The 16,823-nt window shown below is 35.6% G+C and overlaps 1 protein-coding gene across 1 annotated transcript in view; it reads right to left on the reverse strand.

Annotated features, from left to right (window-relative positions):
- LRP1B (LDL receptor related protein 1B) overlaps positions 1–16,823 on the reverse strand; it is a 1,301,643-nt gene that overhangs the window by 20,730 nt on the left and 1,264,090 nt on the right. Inside the window, exons 84-85 of the mRNA XM_040971988.1 lie at positions 15,711–15,885; positions 11,743–11,847 (exon numbers count right to left, since the gene is read on the reverse strand). Of these exons, the coding sequence (XP_040827922.1) occupies positions 11,743–11,847; positions 15,711–15,885 (280 nt within the window). The remainder of the gene's footprint in view (positions 1–11,742; positions 11,848–15,710; positions 15,886–16,823) is intronic.

The raw sequence follows: 16,823 nt of genomic DNA on the forward strand, positions 1-16,823 counted from the left end.
TTAATGTTTTTGAAAAATATGCTAGTTGTTTAAAAACAGAAATGGCAATAAAAAGAAACAGGATAGCCTGTGATAAAAGAAAAAAATTCATTTGCAATTTAGTTCCAGTATGAATTGTGGTTTATCGTATTTAAATGTTAGTAAGTCATAAACATTCATCAGATTGTTATATGAATATGTTGCAGACAGAAACATCTCAAAGTTTATGAAAATGATCTTTACTCATATATATTTCTCAATTGTAGTGTTAGGTTACTTTTCTTAGCTTCAAGGTGAGAAGAATCATATGGCAGGTAATGATACAATGATTAAATTCAGAAGTAGAGACAAATGTATACGTAAATCTAAAAGGTTTTAAAATATTATAGTGGTATTTTACATAACAGAACAATTGAAGTTTGGGATCAGTTATAAATATCTATGTATTTGTTCAACATATGGTCACAGCCATGCAAAACATATTTTGTACTTTGTATATTTAAATATGTCAATATATATTTGGCTATAGTGGATTATAATTAAAGTTACAAATTATTCACATTTTCATTTGCACTTGGCTTGAGCAGTTCTCAGGACATAGTGTAAATATATTGCGTCAGTGTTTACTGTTTGACAGAAATGAGTGAATTCAGGCATGGGAAGATCACTGTTCATGTGCATACACTCTGTGCTTTTCAGCTCGTCACTCATCAGTCGTTTCTCATTAGAAGGAGTGTCAATTAGCTACAAAGATGCGTCACACACTAGAACTTGATCAACCCTTTTTATTTTCATTCATTTGCCTGTTAATTCTTCCATTTATGGAATTGGGATAATTATGTTCTAGCAACTTGGATAAACTCAAATTTATTAAACCAGTGTTGTAAATTCTATGCTGTTCAGTTTGATGCAGCAAACTATGAAACTGATGCTCTTGCTGTGACAAAAAGAAGTCAGACCTAAGTGCGTTTGTTAAAATCATTTAGAATTTGGAATTGTCTGTTGTAGCATAGAAAGGAATTTAAATGTAATAATTGAACAATGTTACTTGTTCTCCATAATCACATACTTGAGTTTAACCTTGTACAGCAAAGGAATCTATCTATGTTGCATTTTTTCCCCTATAGCATGAATAGCACAATGAAAGTGAGAATAAACTACAGTTTGTTATGGATCATGAAGAACAGATATTGATGTGACAGGCTTCTTAGCCTTTCCTGTTCCAAACTGCACACGCATTTCACATTTTGTGCTTTAAAAATATGCCAAGTGGTAGAAAGCAAATTGGGAACATGCAACGACCTGACTCTCGAAATGTGGACAACACAGGTGGCTAAAGTTGAACTGCTCAATACCCCTGCTGAAACTTACGAGCTCTTTCAAAATCACTCATGACAACTTCCTTGGTTTTTCTCCGGTATCCTGCATGGGGCCACAAGGTCACTGGTCTATGTGGAAGAGAGCTGCTCAGCCTGACAGCAGGACCAGTGATGAACAAATTGCACGGTCTCCTCTCGGCAAGGCCAAGAGTTTGAGAAATCAAGGCCTTAATTAGCCGTCACCATGTAGAGGATTAATTCTTACCGTTTAAAGAGCTGTCACAGAAACAGAACTCATTATCTTCCTCCCAAAAGCTGCAACAAAGGTTTCTGTAATACCTGTACTTTTCCTCATATAAGGACTTGAAAAATAATGCTGAACTTTCAATAAAACAACTAGATTGGAGCAATCACAAAACCAAAGGAAATGACAAAGTGCCAAACTCAGTTGACTCTCATAATGACTGTTCCTTTGGTACTTACATACACACTTGATATCCTGCAGTACAGAGGTCTAGTTAAAACACGTATATATAGCTGGTTTCTGGGTCTGATCTTTAAGATTACTGATGATGGTCATCCTCTTGTTAATTTGTTATCACTCAATAGATCTGAGCCATTCCTTACTTTCTTGCCGTTTCCAATGACTGTAACCATCACTGTCATAGCACTCTCAGAACTTGCTTATGGTGAATTTTGTCTAATTTTCAATAACAAGCATTTTTTGAATGTTTTGAAAATCCTTAGTTTGCTTTTCATTTGCAGACCTCTGGAATCTCAAACCAGCTTCTGATTGTTTCATTTCTGGTGTACAATGGCTTTCACAAGAGTTTACTGTGATTAAAACAATTTTCTATATGCTTTACACACACTGCACTTTTTAATCTGCAAAACAGCTTTAAGAAATGGGCACTACTAACATTTCTACAGCAAGATAAAAAGGAGAGGCACAGAAAAAATGATCAATCAACACGAGTGGCAGTCCAGAGATGTACGTGGCAACTCCTCTACTCTCTTTGCTGAGTCTTATTTACAGGAATATTTGACCTCCTTTACATTGCAAACTGACATTCATTGTGATATCATTTTTCTCCAAACACAGAGACTCTGCTTATTATATCACATGTTGGTACATATCTAACATGTGATAGGGCTGTGCCTATTACACATAACTTGTGTCTCATAATGCTTGTAGAATAAATTTTAAACTGCCAACTAAGCATACGCGGTGCTGAGAGTCAATTCATGGTTTCACACTATTGCTCAGTGGTATCATTGCTTTATGCCACTCCCATCTGTAATGTACTTGCAATCTCCCCTCTTGTCTAATATACTCAGGCCCTCAAAGGCAAGGCCTATATCTGACTTTTTCCTTTTTTCATGTTTATTTAGAGAAACAATCCATTATCTATACATTCCAATCAACAAAAGTGAGGGAAAGAACAAATGGACTAGATTAAGTATTCTAGTTAAGATGGACTATTACGCCTATCAGGTTCTTTATTTAGAAATATTTATAATGAGTTCCAGGACAGGCAGGAAACATTATAGTTTTGGTGGGCATCATATAGATAAGAAAGTATGTCCAAAGTAATATTGAAATATGAGTTTTCTGTTTTCCTAGTTTTTCAGTCTTTCAAAGTGCATTATTGTATTCTAAAAATGATTAACCCAAGTGCTATTATGCTTTTTGAAGATGTATTTATCTAATTGAAAGTCATATTGAGAGTCGAAGAGTGAGAGAGAGAGAGAATGAGAATGAATCAAGGTTCTGTCTTCTAATTCTCTCTCCTAACAGTCCCAACAACCAGGGTTGAGCCAAGCTGAAGCCAAAAGCCGGAAGTTTCTTCTGCGTCACCTACAGGGGTAGCAGGAGCCCAAGCACTTTGGCCATTTTTCATTGTTTTCCTAGACCATTATTATGAAGTGGCATCAAATGGGGAGAAGTGCCTATATGGGTGGCTGGCCTCACAGGTGGCAACTTGACTCTCTATGCCAAAATGCTGGCCTCAAACATCATTATCTTTTAAGATACCACATTTCACAACACAGTATGGGCATCAAATAGATATGGTTCTTAGAAGTTTACATGAAGCATGAAAAATAACTGTTGAGGTAGAACCAATACATTAGAATATCCTACTTGAAGGATTTTATAACTTTACTGGTGAGAAATAGACATAAATATAAAGGAGCCATGCAGTAGAAAAAGCAGCACTTCCAGGCCAGTTCCTTAGAAATATATTTTACATCGGGCTCAGCATGGTGGCCTAGCTGCCAAAGTCCTCACCTTGAACACACCAGGATCCCATATGGACGCCGGTTCTAATCCCTGCAGCCCTGCTTCCCATCCAACTCCATGTTTGTGGCCTGGGAAAGCAGTCAAGGATGGGTCAAAGCCTTGGGACCCTATACCTGTGAGGGAGACCCAGAAGAAGCTCCTGGCTCCTGGCTTCAGATCGGCTCAGCTCTAGCCATTGTGGTCTCTTGGGGAGTGAATCATCAGATGGAAGATCTTCCTCCGTCTCTCTCTCTCTCTCCTCCCCCTCCTCCCCCTCCTCTCCCACTTCTCCCTCTTCCTCTCCCCCTCCTCTTTGTATATCTGACTTTCCAATAAATCTTTTTTTTTAAAGGAAATATGTTTCATGTCAAAAGGCTACGCACAGATCAGAGGTCAATTATAGAGACAAAACCAGAGTATTAAAGAATATGAGAAATATAAGTGCATACTCACACAGATGATGAAAGAAGGGATACTTTTTTCAAAATCATTTTCTCTTAAAACAATAAAAAATACCTAAATAAACCAAAACAAACTAAGAAAAAAAAAGATGCAGGCAAAATGTTCACAAATTGGTTATTTTAGTTTATGTTTGAAATGAAGAAATTAAACCCCAAAACTAATAGTGCTATCTCCACTTTGATCACAGGAGAAATATTCTTCTGTAGGGCAGAAAGCAATAACATCTATGATGAGAAATGTCGTGGAGCTTCGCCAACTATTTTTGAAACAATGATTGTCTAAGTTAATACTTCAGGGATAAGAGATTTAGTTTTTGGTTTTCCTTTTCAGATAATCCAAATATCTTTTAAAATTATATTTTTTTCTTTCATTTTTGAAAGAATATGAATCATGTAGAAAATGATCTTAAAAATACTTCCACATCATAGATACATATCAGTGCTGTTTTGATTCACATTTAACAATTCTCTCTATATAACTACACATACTTAAAAATATAGTTCATATAATTTGCATATCCATGTGTGCACATGTGTATATTGTAGACACGTGCAAACATATACATTTACATGTGTGTTATATGCAATCCTATGTCCATGTCTGTGCAAATAAGTGTTATGTTTCGATATGCAAAAATGTACATGTTTGTAGTTTCCACAAACTTGGATTATATGTTAACACACACATATTACCAAATTCAAACACAATGCCTGTTCTCATTTTTGTGTTTGGGTTTTAACTTATCCTCTGTCTGTGACTCGAATGAACATTGTCAAATTAACACATACTATCATCTCAGAGAGGTTGTCCATAACTATTTTACTCTGGATTGTAAATCTCCCTTCAAAATTCTGTATCCCTTTTCTCTGTTCTTGTTTACAGTGCAAAGCATGACTCAGATGAAAATGCATAACAATATCAACATATTTACAGCTAACTTCCACTTAGCTTCTCCATTTCTCTGTCTTTCCTCTTGGGCTTTTAACTCCACAAAGTCAAACTCTGTTATCATTTTGTGCCCTGATACATTCTCTAGTGCCTAGGATAGCGACTGATGTAGTGAAAATGATAAATCAGTATGACAGGAGAAGATTGGGGATTCTTCTCTCAACTTAAAGGTACATTATAAATAAATCAAGGACAGACACCTGGGATTCTAGCTGTTACATACTAGATCTACTAAACAAGGGATTCAGAACTAGACAAGGGATTCAGAACAAGAAAGATACATGGCATAGTTATTCTTAGTTTAGGCACAGGTACTTTTATGCCTAAATTTGCCTATGCATAATATTTTGTATTTGCAGGGTAATATAATCACAGAAATTACAAAGAGAATTATTTACTTTCAATCCATACGAAACCATCAATTCTGCCACCATGATAACAACAGATTTTTCTCTTATTCCTTATTCTTGCTGAGATGATAATACCTTTTCAGATCTTGATATTTTAGAAACATTTTAAAAGAATCTGTATCTGGTACTATACTACTCTTCATTTTAATCTGTTTCAAGATAAAATCTGAGTTGGACATTTGAACACATTGTAATTCATAATTTCATAGTGAATAATCAGTCCAAATATATTAGCTTACAAACAAAAATATACAGAAAGCTAATGTAACTTTCTCAAAATGATCTGTATTTTAGGATTTAATATTTCTAAGTTAAATATTAATCATTTTCAAGATCTGTATTCGGCAAAACATTAAGTCACAAATCAGACTACTGCTAAAAAGATAGTCCATTTTTTTCAAGTATTTATTATTATAGAATTCTACTACCTGATTCCAAAATCTTTCTTGCTTTGCTCTGGCTACTGTAATGAAATACAACTAACTGGTGACTTGAAAAATGGAAGTTTATTTTCACAAAGGGTTGAGGGCTGAGATCAAATCTGACACCATTCTCTTTGACTTATAGAAAGATGCCTTCTTGCTGATTGCCACACAGTTCTCTCTCTGTGTCCCGCACATGGGGATGGGCCTCTCTAGCCTAACCTCCTTTCTAATAAGACCAATGCTCAGACTGGATTAGGGCCCATTCTAATGACTAAATTTACTAAACCATCTCTTTGTAGCACTATCTCTCGGTATAATCCTATGTTATGGTACTGAGTACTGGGGCTTTGAGATTGGAATTTGAAGGAATGGAGGCACTTCAAGGATGGAGTATGGCTGAAGGAGCATATAAGGCCCATGAAATCATTTAGTCTAGAATTGCCAAGCCAATCACAGGTGGAACACAAAATTCAATAATTCAATATCAGGCTATTTTTTAAACTGATAGCTTGTTATGACCTGTGAATGATGTTATAAGTATCCAAATAGATTCTGGCAGAAAAAAGTATTGCCCATCTCTGCTAGCCAATAAGTTGACAAATCAAAAAGTTACAACTACATTTTTTTTTAAGGTTGATTTCTTTTCTTTTAGAAGCTTAAGTTAATTCCAATTCTACCAATATTTGCTGCTTGCTTTGTGCTTCCCACAAAGAGATTGTGCCTTAGTTGACACTAATAAGATAATTCCTTTATTAGAAAAAAAGGTAGAGATGCATTTGGGTCTAATGACGTGTTGAGAAAAACACCCATGTGTGCGCCAGTATACAGGCTGGTAGGGCAGGTCTTCCACTGATGGGAAGGTAGCTATAAATACGTCTTTATTATTAGAAGGTAAATCATACTGTTTGTATTTCTTGGAAGTAATGCCATAGACAGAGGTATTGGTTACAAAAAAAATCTATATAAATTAAGTTGTGATCCTGGGTGAAATCTTACAAATAGGAAAGCATGGTTAATTTGCTATTGACTTCAATAATTCTTCATAGTATTAATAGTGTGTATAATATAACATAAAATGTAACAATATACTGTCAGATTTTCCTTAAAATATAGTTTTAACATTTTTCAATATCCCAATATCCCCTTGTAACAAATATCAAAACTTCTTCCAAATAAATGTTTAAAAAGAACAGATTTCCTTCCTCTTTTCTATGATTTCCTTTGCAGTGTTTTAATTTTCTGCCCAGTTCATATATAAGTGAAAATGGCCGCCAAGAGACAGAAGCAAAAGCTGTCTGTACCTTCTCTTAAAAGTCACAACAATAAAATTTCTACATAGAAAACTATCACCCAGGTGTATCTGAGTAGCTGCAGAATTCCCAAAGGAGCATAAGTTCTATACAATTCAATTTTTGAAGTGAAGAAAAATCTAGTACAAGCAGGTTTTAGGTAAGCAGTATTCTGTATCTCTTAAAGAAGTTTTGTTTTTCTACCAAGGCATTTGAATGAACCAGTACCTGTGATGAGTACTTGAAGGTGTGTGATTGCTTACCACTGAGATCATAACACTGGTACCTATTTTCCAAAAATCGTCCCTAGTGAAAAGAATGAACTATCTGAATGAGTTTCAGAGAGCCTCATCATTTTTTAGCTGAAACATTTGGCAAACTCATGGTCTTAGATACTCTATTTTAAGTTCTATTTGTATTTATTTATATTTAATAGTTCCTAACAGTAGGCTGTTAGTTAATCATGTAAGGAAAGGGGTTGTTTTCTTGGAGAAGAAAATTGAACCATCACCTGCTTAGCCGGCTCAGAGAGCCATTTCTATTCCCTGATTCACATTTGATCCAGCCTCTTGACAATGTGCCTGGTAAAGCAGTGAAGGGAGACAAATTCCAGGCCTGGACATTTTAGCTATCTGGATAACGAAACCATGAAAGTTTCGGTCTCTATCTCCCTCTCTCTCTTTCCTTGTCTATAACTCTGCCTCTAAAATGAATAAATAAAACTTTAAAATATATATTTATTGAAAGAATAATCCCCTTGAATGAGTAAGTTTACCTTGTTACAAAGCTTGTCATAAAAACAATGTTTCCTAATTGTAGCTATTTTAGTTCCTTCATTTGATCCATACTTAAACATCAGAAAAGAATCTGCATTTTTCCATATTTTATCATCTTTCAATTAACCAATCATTGTGTGATTTCTGTCTGCACAGGGACCTCCATATATTGCCATAGTGGCCATCAAACTGTATAATCAAATCACCCATTTGTAATGCTGATGGTCTATGAAGCTCTCTGGAGTTGATATCCTTTGACATTATCCTTTGACTTGGAAGAATCTAGTCTCCTCCCAAAATCTATTTGTCCTCATTTACTTTTACTGATTCCACATTTACAACAGTGTACATCTCAGTGTGAACACTGAGATTTTCTAGGGATTCTGCTCTAATATTCTGTTCTTTCTCTAAATTCACTCAGCAACATGGCATAAAACACACCTTGTCAGTGGATACAAATCACTTTAGATTTGACCTTTGACCTCATATCCGTTCCCACTTGACTAACATTCTCCACTTTGCAAAACGTTGTCAGGAAAAGACAATGGGCTTAGGTATCAAGACACCAGTTATATATGATACCTTCACCCATATCGGATTCCTGAGTTCAGCATACGACTGATTCTAAGATCAGATTCTGAGATCAGCAATTATGACTCAACCAATTGAGCCCCTTTTCAATTATGTGAAAGATTTGGATTCAGTTTCTGGGTTCCAGATGGCTCTGGTCCCATGCCTCTCAAACAAAAACAAACAAATAAATAGATAAAAACCAAGCTATATTTTTAAAAGCTATTTTTCTCATGTATCATGGCAGTAGATTTTTAAAAAAATGCTATGAGAATGTCACTTCATCTACAAAGTTTTCTATTATCTTATTAGGAATCATTGATTGATCCATATTTAGGTTTCTCACAATACTTTGCCCATATTTTTATCTCAAAAATTAAGAATTATATTTTAGTTTTTAAAAGCCAGCCATCTACTCAAGATGAACCTTAGCTTTTTAAGAAGTAAAACGTTGTGTGCATCATTTGAAAGAGCAGTGGAGCCTAACAGTCATTAACAGCGGCCATCTGTGAAACAATAACTATTAGATCCTAATGATAATCATCGTATAATCCAACGTTATATATAAATTACTATGTGAATAATATTGCATTTGGCAAAAAGTTTCTTATAAATCAATTTTAGCTTTCATTAATTCTTCTAAATTGACACAAGGCCTCCCTCATGCACCATAGATGATCAATATTTGGTTAAAGATTTAATGAACAAATGATAACACAGTGTAATTCTTACATGCTTGTTTTATGATTTTAACGTTTGAGTAGTGTAATAATAAATATTATTCTCCTCTGAGATTGAAATTTAAGACTCAAAAACTAATCTCTTCACAACATACCCATAATACCAAATGAAGGCAAAGACAAAGGTAAAAGAAAGTTTCTCCAAATCTCTGAAATGAACTTATTTTTCCTGGCTGTTTCATCTGATATGCTGATCTTCATTTTCATAGGCGGTGTCTCTCCTGAGGTTTGTTTAGACTGAGGAGTGGAAGAGAACATCATTGTTGATTTCCTTCCCCAAGAGAAATTTTATGATGAGGACACAGGATGTGTAGTGATTCTATGATCAGTTTGTGAGTCTTACGCTTTTTAATATTACTCTGGAACAGGAACACAGTGGCAGGATAAACAAAGACTGGGACCCAGAGTAGAAATTGCTGGTGTTCTTGGGTTACTCTAAAAAAATGCACTAAAAGTAGTGTCTCCCTCAGTATTTGATCAGGGATTATTCTAAACTTACCAACTCTAAAATATCCACAAATCTACTGTTCTCTCTATTCTCAGTAATCGCAGTGCCAGGATTCAAACACTCACTACCCTGCTCCTGAGGCATGAACAATAACTTTCATATGGAATCCTTTGGGTAATCTCCATTGCTTTCTCCACTGGTTTAGAAGTACCACCTGCAAAACCGTTGGCACGAGATTCTGCCTCATCTCTAGCAACAAAACATGAGTAAGGCAATAATATTTACGTTATGAAGTGCCTTAGTTTTAATGCATTTGTGGGTTGTACACATTCTTAATTACTTTTCTACCCTAACCAATGCATCTATTATGAGGTGCCAATTACTGATGTTTACTAGGCATTGCTTACTAAGGACAATGGCAGAGTTGACCTATCACCAGAGCTTAAATCCACGATGGCATAACCTCTTCCATGGTCACAGACACTTTAGAGGTAACCTCTGAAGTTCCTCAGGGAAACTATGAGTTTGTTTTTCACAAATTTTCTAAGCACCTCAAATTGAATCAAGAAAGTGATTTGAACTATTCATAAAAGAAGTTTCTGAAAATTGCCAGCATATACTTTTACTCCCTCTGTAAAAGAACCTGGCTAGAACAAGTGTGTTCAGCTACATTTTGCTGGGGCTGGGGTGGGGTGGCGTGGGGTGGAGGGAATAAATGGGTTCCTTCATCAGTGCTTGAAACATAGTTAGTCACTAACTAAAAAAGCACCATTCCAAAATTAGCCTACAGTAATAGAGTCTTAAAACAACTGTTTCCTCACTTGTCTAATGACTTGCTCCTAGTCCAGCAAATGTATTTTTTATTAGACGGTTTCACAAGGCTTTGCATTCATTCCATTACCTTTGCAGATACTCTAGCAGTCTGTAATGCACATACTTGTCGGTGAGCGAAGCAAAGGTTAAGTGTGTATGACACAGATGAGCCCTGAGATTAAATATACACTGTGAAATGCATGTGGATGTGCATGATTTAAACCAATGAACTGTGGCCTGAGATGATGTCACATGAAGCGCAGTGGTAAGTGGAAGGTTAAACCTACTTGCATCTTGGCTCATTAAACGCAGTTAAAGTGCAAATCCCCTCATTCTGACAGTAGTGATCACAAGGGTTTTCTTTCTGGTCACAGCGCTGACTTTTAAACCCCACAGAGCATCTGCAGAATTTCAGTAAAATACAGCTAAATAAGGTGACGGATTTTTTTTCCTCTTTGCCAAATATGCTTTAGTTATTTTATAAGGAGATAGCAACAATGAAGAAACGGTCCCCAGATACGTTTACTTCTCTCTCATACACACTCATTGCATGCTGCTCTCACAGGTTTGGGAGCCAGATCCTGGCGTGTATCACAGAAGGCAATTACCCCTTCACATCAAAGGATGAGAAAGCGAAAGTCAAGATAGTTACCGCAGGAGCTTAGCGGTTTCATTCCAAGTAGTCCGTTTGCACAGAGAATGCACAACGAAGTATTAAATTCCAGATTTTCTCAGAAACTTTGAGAATCTCCAGCACTTTTCTTTGGGTGGTTAGAAACCCAGACTAAAGTACAGATATCCTCCCACCCTCCAAAAAGAAAGCTCAGGGTCTAACAGGCTTATAGAATACAGTACTGTAAATATAATACCAAAATTAAAAAAAAAATCAAACAGCAGTACATATTTGAAAAAACCCCAAGTTTCTTGAAAAATGATGGCCATAGGTATTAGTGTGCTCATAAAGGTGATGATCTCTATGCTTTATGTATCTTAATTATGTCAGGAAAATTGAGACAGATTTCTCTTAAAATTCCAAGTTCAGAGATCTATATGTGCTTGAAATGATGTAATGCTAAGAACCGAATGAGCTCATTCTCATGAAATTATTAGCAAATTGATGGAGATTCTCTAACACATGAGCCAATGAGGGACAATACTTGATCAGAAATGTGCATGAAACAGTCATTCAAGATGTCTTTTCCCTAGAAAGGAGAGGCAGGGGAAATATATATACATACAAAGTCCTATCATAAAATGCCCACAATGCTATAAAAATACTCACAGACACACAGGCACACTTGTCTCCGGGTCCAGCTGGCACGTGCCACCATTGTAACAGTAGCCATCACATAGCTGACAGCTAGAGGCGATCTTCCCATTAGTGCAGCTGCAGCAACAACAACAACAAACCCCATTGTTACTGGCATCATTAATGTTGGAAGCTGACACACCATCTCTGAGTGTAAGATTATTCATCCCACAACAGTAATGGCTTGGCTGCCTAAAAGTAAATGTTCAGGAAAAGAGACATGCTGTAGGCTAAATAGTTTTTATTTAGACATATGACATAAAAATTTTTGTAATTTTCAGATTTTCAAATGACTAGCTTAATGCAGAAATTTCAACTTTGCTACATGTATGTATAGCAAAATGTACTTATGTTCCAGTGGCTTTCATTTACATGTCAGGAGGCCTTGGCATCAGTCTATTGTTGCTTTGTTGTAAAACTACAATCTGGTGACATGTGTGTGAATTGAAAATCATAGGTTCAAATAATAATCGAGAAGAAAATGTTTCAGCTTTTCATTTTAAACTGGAAATCTCATCCAAAAAAATGACATAAGAGTTTTAGATATCACCTTTTGTAAGATAGTGTGGAGTTTCCAATAGTCATACTGGTTTTACTGTTTATCTTTGAATATGTGTTATAATTAATGTCAAACCCTTCATTCTCATAGTAGAAAAGGAGGAACTCACTGAAAAGCTAAGTAGCAGGCTTTTAGGGGCAATGTGCATTATGTCAACAAAATAATGAGGCAGTCTTTAAAATCTTTGGAAAATAATTCTATTTACCAGTGATACTACATGACTGGAATAATAGTAAATATTTTGTTTATTGAAATACTCGACAATGAGCATAAACATAGGAAATTATAGTAATCCCTTATATGCTATTCATATTCCTAAGCACACATAAGCAGAGTGCACAATGAAAAATGCTGGGAATATAGAGACGGTCAATTAGTATTCCAAATTATTGAGAAATCTATTCTATAGGATTGAAATAATACGATCAGAGCCAAAATCCGAATTCACAGCAGAGCCTGTTGTTTGGAACATGTGGTCATGCTAACATTTGGTGCTCCAAAACAATTGAGCATATCATGATATATCTTAAAATAATTTCAGAAACAATTCAGGCTGCTGTGTCCTTTATCTCCACAGTGGGTGACTACTATGATACATCTGCCATAGGGTAATGTCCAATAACAAGTCAGGTGCCTGGAAATAACTGATTTGTGATGCTGTCCTTTACTTTCTTCTATGCATATTCATTTGACATCACATGTTTAATTTGAAAATATTTCTGATGGGTCCAGTTGAAAAACTCAATTTCTGTACAAGACTGACATAATCACTGCATAAACTATGTATAGGATTTGAAATGTATGTGAAAAAGGAGTCATTCCAGGGCAAGGCCGGATTTTCTAGTTTCTAAGGTGATATCCTTTATAACCTACATAGTTATCTCGATATGGACACAACATACATCAAGCAAACCTAATGGCACTGGTGTCTAATAAGTTAGGTGGATCTTGATTTCTTGTTTGATCAAGCAAACATAACATGGGAAAAATCACTCATTCTATATTAAAATGACTCTACAAAAAAGTTAGCTATATGCTAAACTTTATATTCTGCAAGAGAGAAATGTTTTGATTGTATTTAAACTTCTGACTCCACCAGCTATAAGAGTTGTTACCCCTTTTCCTTCTAAAGATTTTGTATGAATCTAAAACTCAAGATGAAATCTGCAGATTTTTATATGTGAAATACATATTATCCAAGTTACAATGTTTCAAAGAGCATGGCACATATTTTAATGTAAGCTTTCTTAATATTCTTTAATGTAAGCCTTACTTTTCCTTTTTAGATATATTCTCACACACTTGCCAAGTTTATAATGTGTCACTTTCAAAAATCAATTATCAGTTACCTATTAAACAAGAATCCTCAAAACAACTGATAGCAAAGGGCATTATTGAGGTTACTGAAGAGTGTGCTGAAGTCTTTTTCACTGATACTTTGATTTCCAGAAGACACAAAAATATGCAATTAGGACTGCTTAAAAAACAATGCACATATATATACTTGATAGAGTACCTATTCAGGTTGACAGCTGTAAGATGTGCATTAGAAACACAACTATATATTTGTAATCACAAGACCCATGGTGGCTTGAATTTTTCTCATTAAAAACAAAAAAGTACTTTTACTGCTGTAATTTTATTTTATGGTCTTTAACCTATGAAGCAGAATTCCAGCATAACTGTCAACTTCATTTTAATGCTAACTGGAAAACGTCATGGAAATGACAACAGTTTGATCATCTAACATGTTTCAGAATATACAAAGAATTTCATTTATATTGTCATTGTCAAATACTATTTAACTTACCTGGTGAGTCAATTGTTATTATACTCTTATTTGAAAAGTTCTACTAAATATTCATGGTTAGCTTATGCAATTTGCTCATTCTTCAATATGGAGTTAAAAAAACAAAAAAGAGTTTTTGTAGATAAGGATTATAATGTTGGATGTCAGCAGCCTTCTGGATTGTGTGAAATAGGTTTTTCTAGTCTAGAGAATCCAGTTTTTCTTGCAGAACAGGAAAAACTGAGATGTCCTAAAAATACTGTCCTTTCTTCCTCAGGTTGGATTTCCTTTTAAAATGTAATGGCATGTGTGCCTTGGAGTTTTATTTTATTTTTTTCAAGGTAAGTTCAGTAGAAAATGTTGGCCCTGGCTCTTTTATATGTACTAGTCACAGTTCCCTGGATATGAGAAATGGAACTGCAACTATGACCGTAACCCGTTCTGATGTGGTACACTGCGCACGGAGTGAAACGTATGCCCACTAATTGAGCTAGAGTTCATTCATACTGAAGTTTCATTGCAAGATATCATGAGCAAATATGTTTTGGTAGTTTATGAATGTGTGCTTTGCATTTATGTCCTTATAAAAGGCACGTGTTTATAGTTTAGTCATATTTCCAATTACTTTGCTTTGAAAATAATGTACTTGCAAATGACCTAATTTGCAGGTTTGAGTAAATGTCATTCATAATGATAACACAAATCATGTTTAGAGTAAATTCTAAGAGGAGAGTAAATAAAAAACAAAAAACAACAGTCACGCTGTTTGAAACGAAATGTCACTGGGTCTTGTGTGACAGAGTGACATTCTTCATTCGGCACTCTCCTGGAGAGCTCAGGGGAAGTTGAGGCATGGCAGTTAGTTGGCGGGCATAATTTTTCTAATGTTATATGCTCACTTCCTACATTACTAAGCAAGGCAAGGTAGCAAATCTATTTCTAAATAAACCCTCTCCCACATTTTAAAGACTGTTAACAGAAGCTCATAGTGAGAATTGCTCCCTAACCTCAGTGGGATAAATTTATTACATATGAGGAACTGGTATTACCCTTTAGCTACAGTCTTTTTATTTTCCATTCATTTAATTTTAAAGTAAAAATGCATCATGGCAAAAGTCAAACTTGTACATTTTTTGTACACTTAATGTGCAGAATACATTATCCCTTCTATTTATTTGGGGCCCTAACATTCACAGCTAATTAAGAAAATGAATCGATGTCATTTCCATTAGAGAAGCTTTTGGCTCCCCCTCAGTGGAACAGTTTGTCACAACACAAAAATCAACCCACTAACTACACAGAATTCTGAGTGAAAAACACTGCACATGGTTTTTTTTTTTTTAAGGAATATTCTAGCGGGAATAATTTGACCATGTCATTATACAACATCTACATGTTCCTCAGATATTGATGGAAGTTGTGGAATAAGTTTATGCCCATTGAAACAAATTTAAGTTTACTTATAATCACACACAAATGTGGTGACTGCTATCAAATACACATAAGAGAATTTACACACAAGAGAAACTTCTTGCTGTTTGTCCCTGTTATTCACATACTTTTATAAGCAAGTCACACTGGATTTTGACTTACTTGCAAAGGATATCTTCATTGTCTTTATTTATAATGCAGTGACCCCCATGGCACCTGACGCATTTGTCCACCTCACATTTTGGTCCTTCATAGCGTGTTGGACAGACACATTGAACACTTCCATCATCCCTGAAGGTACACGATTCAGAATTCACACAATAGTGGTGACACACATCTGGGAAGAATACACAAGCACAAATTGAAATCACATGACATTTTTCTTCAGTCATAATAAATAGTACCATAGAATATTCAAATGGACAACCAATAAGTAATGTTCATTTTTCAAAACAGCTTTTAATTACAAAGAATCTGGCATTTTCTAATTATGCTGTTGACTTTTCTTCTTGTTAGCTCTCATTTCATCTCACTATAAGGAGAGCAGTTATACAAAGAATACAATTTAACAGTCATATTTCTATATTTCATTTTTAAAAAGATGTTTTAATATACTTGAAAAGTATGGGAGAGAAAGAGAGCTGACATTTCATCTACTAACTCATTCTGCAGTTGCCTGCATCAAACATCTTGGTGTGAAGCCAGGACCTCCATGTGGGTTTCCTGAATGCGTAAGAGGAACACACATGTTTGTTTCATCAGTAACTGCCTGCAAACACGTCAACCCCCAGCTGGATCAGAGGAACGGAAGTGTAATGTGCAGGACTCTACAACCAGGTACTCTAATATTGGATGTAGATGTCCGAAGTGGAAGCTTAACCTGCTAAATAACAATGTGACTGCATTTCAGCATGAGCAACAATGCTCAAGTTGATTTAGCTGTCACGTATCTTTGCTCCTCATCGCACCTCTTTTCATACGGAGAAAATGCAATGCGTGGTTTGCATAGAGGGCACTTTCTGAAGCAGCTGTGGGAGCTGTAGAAAGAAATCTCCCTGAACAGGTGTCAAGCAACCCTACTTACTTTCCCAATACATACGGAAGTAAGCAAGCAAGGAGTTTACCAACAGCATTGTGCTGCTGCTCCATTTGATGTGAGAAGTGAAATCACCAATCTAGACTGTGACTCACCTCCTGCCTCCCGGCCCCACCAAGGTAAGAGTGTGACCTCCACCTCAAGCATAGAGAAAATCCTCCTGTGTTTGCAGGCTTTTA

This window comes from Ochotona curzoniae, unplaced genomic scaffold (genome assembly GCF_017591425.1).
Source record: "Ochotona curzoniae isolate NIBS_2020 unplaced genomic scaffold, NIBS_Ocur_1.0 contig_2210, whole genome shotgun sequence".
Taxonomy (NCBI): Eukaryota; Metazoa; Chordata; class Mammalia; order Lagomorpha; family Ochotonidae; genus Ochotona; species Ochotona curzoniae.